The sequence below is a fragment of the Larimichthys crocea genome, chromosome IX (genome assembly GCF_000972845.2).
Source record: "Larimichthys crocea isolate SSNF chromosome IX, L_crocea_2.0, whole genome shotgun sequence".
Classification (NCBI taxonomy): Eukaryota; Metazoa; Chordata; class Actinopteri; family Sciaenidae; genus Larimichthys; species Larimichthys crocea.
In genome coordinates, this window is record NC_040019.1 from 1,703,882 (window position 1) to 1,712,502 (window position 8,621).

Consider the following 8,621-nt stretch of genomic DNA (forward strand, 5'->3'; position numbering starts at 1 on the left):
GTTTTAAACTAGAGCTGCGAATCTTTGCATAATTTTTATTTTAATTTGAGCCCAGGCCGGGCTCGGGCTCCCGTATTGACTTGCGCGGTAAATGAGCCTGACAGAACAAACTGACGGAAAGCACTGAAGATACATTTCATATTACAGCTGATCTCACATCAGGAAATCTGTCTGGTATTATTCTATATTTTTGTTACTGTCACCAAATCCCATGAAAAGCCAAAACCAACAATGGGAGTTCTGCCTCCGCCGGCCCCGGCCAAGAGGTGGAGAGCGTGGAGCTTAGGCGAGCTTAATGACACCTGGTTACACCCACCTGTCAATCAAAGCGTCCTTAATCCTGCATAACTTTAAGCCTTAATATAATGTGAACAGGTGAGTTGTATATAAATTCACCCTCAGTACAGTTGTCATGAACGGGGAAATTAGCTACAGAGACCAAAACTGTTTTTTGTACCAGACTGTAAACATGTTTATTTCTGCTGTGAAACATGGGGACTTATGGAGACTGACTCACTTCTGGAGCCAGCCTCAAGTGGACGTTTGAGGGAACTGCAGTTTTTGGTACGTGTGTACCTTTGACTGACTATGAATGGTGAAGTTAACATTTTGCTCTCTTTGTCTATCTTTCCTGCCTGTTTATCTTCACACCGATGGCAACATGTGAAATATTATCAGCTGCAGCATAATTGGTTACGACACAGTAGCAGAGGTGTCAAAAGTATTCACATTCATTACCCAAGTAGAAGTATAGATACTAGGGTTTAAAAAGATTTCTGTAGAAGCTGAAGTATCAACTTAAACTTTTTACTCAAGTAGAAGTGTAAAAGTACTGGCTTCAAAAGTACTTAAAGTATAAAAGTAAAAGTAATGTAAAGGCATTAGGAATACTGTAAAGCCATCAAATGTTATAGGCCCCGTGCCTCAGTGGCCTGTAGTGCTCTACATGAAAAACATCAACATCAAGGCCATAATGACTGTAATGTTATATTAAAATGTTAATATTGAATATTGCACTAGGCTACCTATCAGATTGAAGTGTCATATAATGTTAAACTGTTGCTAAGACGACAGAGTCGTTTTAAATCAGTTCATACGCAGATTCAGCTTTAATCTGTCTAATAAAGGGGTCTTCAACCAGGGGTCCATGACCCCTAGGGAGTCCGCAGAGGTACTTGCAGGGGGTCCGACATTTTTTTTTGACGCACAGATCTTGGCTTTTAATAACCAACAATAATTATGCAGAAACACGTATAGGCCAGTAAGCCAGTATATAAGTAGGTTAATAAGGTGAAATAAAAGTTGAATAAAGTAAATATATAAAAGTTATTATAAGGCTAAAAATAGAAAAAAATGGATTACCTGTTCTGTTTGTGTCTCATCTTGCAGATCCAACATTTCTGAGAAAACAATCAAAAATCAGGGGATTAAGAAGATCATCACATTTTTGATCGCAGATTACGAGAACTTCAAAAACGTCTCTAAACAGAAGCTTGTAATGGAATCAATGCAGGGTGACCAGGAATATAATAAATAATTAAAAAAAAGACTTTACATGAACCTATATATGATTTATGATTTATTTTCTGCTGCGATGTTTGTTTCTTAAATCACAGTTTAGTTTAACAGAACTATGTCGTACAGTAAATTTACTTTGTGATGATGCTTCCTCCTCTAAAATAAAACTAAAGAGCCATGCTGGGAAGCCATGAGAATGATTTTCTTTGATACCACTGGGCTAAAAATAAAAATAAAAATAAATAACAAATATAAATATTTTAAAAAAGTGTTTTGGCCTGTAGGTGGCATCAGTGGTCTAAAAAAAGATTAAAAGCTGAAACATTTTTAATGTTGTGGGGACAAAAACAAGTCTCCAGGGAGGATCAGAGGAAGCTGAAACCTTGATGAAGTGATCATCCATATTAAAATCTAAAACAAAATCAACATGTTGCCTCCTGGAGTTGCCTGAAACTGACAAAATACAACAAACCAGACTAAAGAACGAGGCAGGAAGATACCGATGTGTAATCATCTGTTCATATATATATATAAAATTCTACACGTGATCCTTCAGGTTTAGCATGATTGCTGCTTTATTTCTACATTTAATCACTACATATGTGTCTAATAGTGCAGCCTTCTTCATTTACTGTTTAAAAAGAGAAACCCAGACGTAAAGAGCATTAGTTTTTATTTTCCACAGGTTACTTCAGAAACAGGTAATTATGTACAAAATCTGGAATGTTGGATAAATGCATATCAATCATCATCATCATCATCATCATCATCATCTCACTGTGGCTATTTCCAGAGAAACCTTAGAAACACTAGCTATACATTAAAACGGGCGCCTCCGCATTGCAATTTATTGCTGGTTTTACAATCGCAAGTCACTAATGCCATTATTAATTCTTTTCTCGGTTGGTTTTCTTTTTTTTAAAGAGTATTTACAATTTGATTAGTAAGGTCTACAAAAAAAAAAAAAACCCCACAGAAGACCGCTAAATAAATAAGAATATGGGAGCGTAAGAAACAGACATGGATGAAGAAAAATGTGACAAACATTTCAACGTTTTATCTCCCAAGATTGTCTACAATGTCAGACTTGTTTTTTTTGTTTTTGCAATGAATACAGTGACCATCACCCCGGAAATGTTTCCCCTACTTTTAGAAAGTCACCAAAACAAAACACCAACAAAATTAATACAAATAATATAAACAATAATTCATCTGTGTAAAATACTATCATGTTCTGTGAGGAGTTTGGGGATCGCACGTTATATATTGTCATTTGCCTGCGAGTAAAAAATTTAAAAAGGAAGGGTGCAGCTACCTTTAAAACAGTATCACTAGAATTATTATTATTATTAAAGGGACGTTTAATTTGTGTTAATCACCACAGTGTTTTCATTTTGGTTCGACAGTGTCACGTGCACGAAATCTGGGTCATCCAGTAGACGACACGCTCTACTGTCAAACACTTTTCTGTATGTATATATATATCGTACAAACAATTCAGTGGTCACGAATGTGCTGTGAGAATTTATATTTATCCGTCGCTCGCGTGAATTTTTAAAAAAATCGTTTCCGTGTCTTTCGGAAACACGTCTCACTGAAAAGTTATTTACACGTGAATGTTAAACACAGAGAAGAGACGCGATGGTGGATTTCATAAAAACAGACGTTAGGAATGTTTGGAGACGCGGCTCTGACTGATTATTTTGCACAGATGAACATGAACAGGGAGTTTATTGGGAATCTAAGCGGCAGACAAACATTCACTTTTACACAATGCAGAGAAGTCTTTTTTTGTTTTTGTTTTTTAGCACTACCGTATATATCTCCTGTGCTATTTCATTACAAAAAAAAAAGATAGTTTACAATATAAAAATCATGTAAAATCATCCTCAGGGATACTAAAAGGTCGTGTTTCTTTTAAAAATGCTATCTGATGTTGTTTTTCTGATGAAAATAAAGGCTTTGAATATTGCTTCTTCTTTCTATTTTTCCCCTCTTTTCTTTTGAAGCCGTCCGTTATGCTGCAGATGTACTCAGAAGGTTGTGAAGATGTGAATATTGCTTGGGCTCTGGGGTCAAAAAACAAAACAACAACAAAAAAAAAAAGGTCCTTCCCCTTTATTCAAACAGTTCAAGGTCTATGGCACTTGACAACTTTTGCTTCTCCCAGTTTCGACTCTGTACAGCCAAAAGAAAAAGAAACTGCTCCAAGGTGAGTGAGTAAAAAGCATGAGGAAACATCTGTAAAGACACAAAAAGGCAAACTGTGGTCTTCTCCCATGTAAAAAATAAAATAAAACTGCCAGATGTTGAAACCCCGACAACACACACACACACACACACACACACACACACACACACACACAGACAAACACACGCTCATGTCTCCGATGGCCGCCTGAAAGATGAAGCCCTTTAAAAAATTAAAAAACACACGAGTGAAACGTGTTCGTGTTCAAATATCTTTCTTCAGTTGCCTCTTTGCTTTTTTTTTTTGCCTTCTGTCCAAAAAACTTGCTTTGGTTCAACTAGCAGTTCACCGCTCCAACGTTTCTCTGCTTCACAAAAAAAAAGTTTGGGAACGTTTTGGGACATTTAAAAATCAGAGATGATTAAAATAGACGAGCCACTGCCTCCGGCTTAGCTTAGCTTAGCTTAGCACAAAGACTGGAAACGAAGGGAAACTGTTAGCTGGGCGTGTCGGAACATGTTGGATCTCGTTTGGAAAAGTACAGCTTATTTTCGTGCTGAGGGTCAGGTGCCATTCCTCGATGCTATGCCATCGGCAGGCAGCCCTCATAAACGAGGAAACGTCAGTTTTTTGTGCGTATTGAACGAGATTGGACATGCTGTGAGCTTTACAGGTGCTGGTAGGTGGATTTCCCCTTTTCTGACAGAGCTTCCAGTCTGTGTGCTGCCTCAAGCTGCCTGGGCTTCAATCTTCTCGTCTCATCGCCTGGAAACAAATCCAAAAATGTCAAACGATTGATAAAACTTTTAAGGCTCTCCTCTCCCATTTTCCGGCCTCATTAAACGATCAGACTGCTTTTCCTCTCGAAGGAGCTCGAGATCTGTTTGTACTGCGGCTCAGGTTAGTGGTCTTGGGTTTGGTGATATGCCGAGCAGTTGCTGTGAGGAAAGCTGGAGGAGGAGGAGTGGAAAATGGAAGCAGGGGTGGATGATTTCCTCCGTCTCAAAAAAAACAAAACACCTCCTCCTTGATCTACATTCGTCTCCACATGAAAAGCACGTAACATTGTCCTCCGTATAAGATCGCACGGCAGACCGGAGAAAGGTTTCAACATCTTAAATTAAAAAAAAAACTGGATGACAGAAGAGCTAGTGGTCAATTCATGTCGAGCTGCAGAGAGAAAACCTAATTCATGATGAAGGATTTAAGAGATTTGTGTGGGGGGAGAAGAAAACAAAGAAAAAAAGGATGATCTGTACAGAGACCACAGTAATTATTTGCTTCAGAGCAGGTCGTATCTTCAGCTTCTTTTGTAGAAAAATATATATACCACAGTGATGGCCTTTTGAGGACTCGTACTTGCAGAGGTTTGCCGCCGTCTCACTTTGATCCACTACATTCAGTGGTTTTTATCCCCGTTTTTTTGTTTTGTTTAAGTCAAGGCTATGAAGATCTCTACTATAAATAGTCCCAACAGGTATCAACAGATCTCAGTCTCTCCGCTGTGTAGAAAAATATGAGAGTCAACATAAATTTTCTCTTCTCGTGTCGAGGTCAGTTTTTTTTCTTTTCCTTTCTTTACGCTTGCATGTCTCTTATGATAATCAAATCCACAGTGTTTGGAAATGTCTTCAAGAGGGACACTGCGTTCCCATGATCGATATTCACAAAGCTGTATCCGTTTGCCTGCGAGGAAAAATACACAAATTTGAGTTGGTTGACACAGAAAAATCACAAAAAAAACACTTTGTGGTTTGTGTACAGGCGGCAGAATACCTGGATGATTTTATCTCCGGGCTGCAGAACCTTCGACGCCGGTCCCTCAGGTTGAACCCTCGTCACAAATATACCCTGGAATGAAATCATATGGACAGTATGACGTTAATTATTATTATTATTAAGAGCTGCTAAGTTGTGCTGAATGATAAAAACAAAACATTTAGTTACATTATCGTCTGGACGAAAGGGATTTCCCCGGCCTCCGACTCCTCCTGATATACTGAAACCCAGCTCTGGATTCTTCTCCACTTTCACACGGATCTGAAACACACCCACGGACTTTCATCAGTCACTCGCTGGTAATTAATTAATTGCACAATTTTCTGCATCAGTTTGGGAAAATAACACAGCAGGGGATTTAGGGAACGGGCGGTTTAATAACTGGCCTGCTGGCTATATTGGGGGGGATTTTGTACCTTTATTTTTAAAGAGACACCTGACAGGGACAGGAAGACGGAGAGAGAGAGAGAGAGACAGACAGAGAGAGAGAGAGAGACAGAGACACAGAGACAGAGAGAGACAGAGAGAGACACAGACACAGAGAGAGAGAGAGACAGACAGAGAGACAGACGGACAGAGAGAGAGACAGACAGAAAGAGAGACAGAGACACAGAGACACAGAGAGAGAGACAGACAGAGACAGAGAGAGAGAGACACAGAGAGAGAGAGAGAGAGACACAGAGAGAGAGAGAGAGAGAGCAAGAGAGACAGAGACACAGAGAGACGGAACAGAGAGACAAAGAGAGACAGACGGACAGAAAGAGAGACAGAGACACAGAGACAGAGAGAGAGAGACAGACAGAGACAGAGAGACAGAGAGACAGACGGACAGAGAGAGAGACAGACAGACAGAAAGAGAGACAGAGACACAGAGACAGAGAGAGAGAGACAGACAGAGACAGAGAGACAGAGAGAGAGAGAGAGAGACAGAGAGAGAGACAGACAGACAGACAGACAGACAGACAGACAGAGAGAGACAAACAGAGACAGAGAGAGAGACAGACAGACAGACAGAGAGAGACAAACAGAGACAGAGAGAGAGAGGACGACATGCAGCAGAGGGGCCACAGACGATATAGAGAGGACGACATGCACACGAGGGCCCACGGTCAGAATCAAACCCTCGCTCTGTACATGGGCTGCACAGTACCGGTGAGCTCACCTGGTGGACACACCTGCAGAGTGACAGGAGAGCTCACTCCTTAACATTGTGACATGGTTTGTTTAACTGCTGACGGGGTTTTACAGGCGCTCACGTCCTCTCAGTGTAAAGTTCTGCGTCGTGCTGTGGAGTATTCGGAGAACGATCTGGTGTACTTAAGACTGAAGCGGTGAATCACTAAAGGCTCGTACTTATCTCAGAACAGTAGCTGTGTTGTTGTCATCAGTCACCACAAGTAAAACAAGAGCAGATGGAGAAAGGCGTTTTCTTGCTCTTGTTGTTAAGTGAGGAAAACCAGCTGTGACTCCAGGAAGACATAAACTAAAGATAATCGCAGAACATCCTCAGATCAAACTCGATTTCCTCACCTCTTGCTGCAGTCGTCTTGCGGCATGCGCGCGGCCCCTGGGGCGGATGGGAGACTTGAGCATCAGGTAATCGATGAGCTGCTCTCTGGAAGGGTGCGAGCCATGGCCGCCTGGCTGATCTGAGGCGAACAGAAGGGCCCATCTGACCGTTCATCAAAAGGCACCTTTGTAGGAAAAAACACAGCGGTGAACACGAGCCATCTTTCTTGTAGTCCTGCGTCACAGAAAACACAAAGCCGCCTCTGCGGATCGATTTTTAAGCATCTGACAAACAAACATTTGGGATCTGCGGCTGTGTGTGCACGTACTTTTCTGTGAGGGTGTAGGTGTAGCCTGCTGCTGCTGCCCTTGGGACTGAACACGTCGTCCTGAAAGGAAAGAAAGCGCCGATTAACACCTCGTTCCAGCAGAGGAGAACAGAAAGGATGAAGATGAAGACGCGAGGCAGTGATGTGTTGCTTTAGACGAGCACATCAGATTATTCAGACACGAAGCGGCGTGTACTTCTGAATATTATCGTCTGGATCTTAAATGTTAGATGGAGAAGGGGTTACACAAGACTCCAGATAGACACACACACATCTAAGACTAGGGATGTAAGATCACTCGTGACCACGATTAAAATCGCAACAAATGCGTGACAACTCGCATCGGTTGACAGAAAAAATGATCGCGATTCTTGAAGATGCGAGAGAAGTAGGATATGTTCTTTTTCTCTTTTTTTTAAATTAGAAATAGTTACGTTGTGGCTGCAGCTTCCGCTGCCCGTCTGCCTTTCTGTCTCACAACACACAACACACACACACACACACACACACACACGCAGTAGTGGTAATCGGCGTAAATGATACCATAACACAGACCCTCCAGTAATTCACGATGTTGCGATTTGCAACTTCAACGCAACTTCAGTGAATCCCGTGAATTCGGGGTGTTGCAATTTTAACCAATCACCGCAACTTTTCCGCAACTTCCGCGCAGTCTCGCACGGGGATTAAACTCGGGTCAGGGACGGCCGCACGGTGCGGGAGGATCCCCTCATGGGTCCTCTCCCCGGCACTGGCTGGCCCCCGCCGGGCGCATTTCCTCTGCGGCGTGGCGCCGCGACCGGCTCTGCGTTTACACGCGCCCGGACCTCGCCGTTTCCCGTGGGCCGTGGACTCTCATTAAAGGGTTAATAGCTATCATCTTGTTGTTTTTATTTTCAGTTAGCTCATACTTCAAGCTGAAAGGTAATGGTCAGATCAGCTGCTTGCTGGCAGCCCTAATAAGAAACACAAACTGCTTGAGAGTTTCTGTAAAGAGAGATTTTTTTCCTACAATAAAAAGATAATTTTATTTGGTCAGAATTTGTCTGTAGCTCATTTTGATTTAAAAAAAAATCGTGAAAAAATCGTATCGTGAACAAAAAATCGTGACTCGAATCGAGTCGTGAGTTGAGTGTATCGTTACATCCCTATCTAAGACACGCACACATTTCTCCCACTTACCTTTTGGCAAACACAGTTTTCATCCTCACACACAAAGTGATTTGGAAGTTGGAAGATGATGACGAATGAGCAAAAGAAGGAGTTTTAAGTGCGCTTGAAGAAGAAGGAGAGAA

At 41.6% G+C, this 8,621-nt stretch overlaps 1 protein-coding gene across 4 annotated transcripts in view; it reads right to left on the reverse strand.

Moving 5' to 3' along the window:
* Nucleotides 1-2,174: 2,174 nt before the first annotated feature.
* Nucleotides 2,175-8,621, reverse strand: part of erbin (erbb2 interacting protein) — a 53,513-nt gene continuing 47,066 nt past the window's right edge. For all 4 annotated transcript variants that reach the window (XM_019266802.2, XM_019266801.2, XM_010753592.3 and 1 more), the window contains 3 exons: nucleotides 5,657-5,749; nucleotides 5,486-5,560; nucleotides 2,175-5,395 (listed from right to left, as the gene is read on the reverse strand). In XM_019266802.2, coding sequence (XP_019122347.2) covers nucleotides 5,288-5,395; nucleotides 5,486-5,560; nucleotides 5,657-5,749 — 276 coding nt within the window. In that variant the 3' untranslated portion in view covers nucleotides 2,175-5,287. The remainder of the gene's footprint in view (nucleotides 5,396-5,485; nucleotides 5,561-5,656; nucleotides 5,750-8,621) is intronic.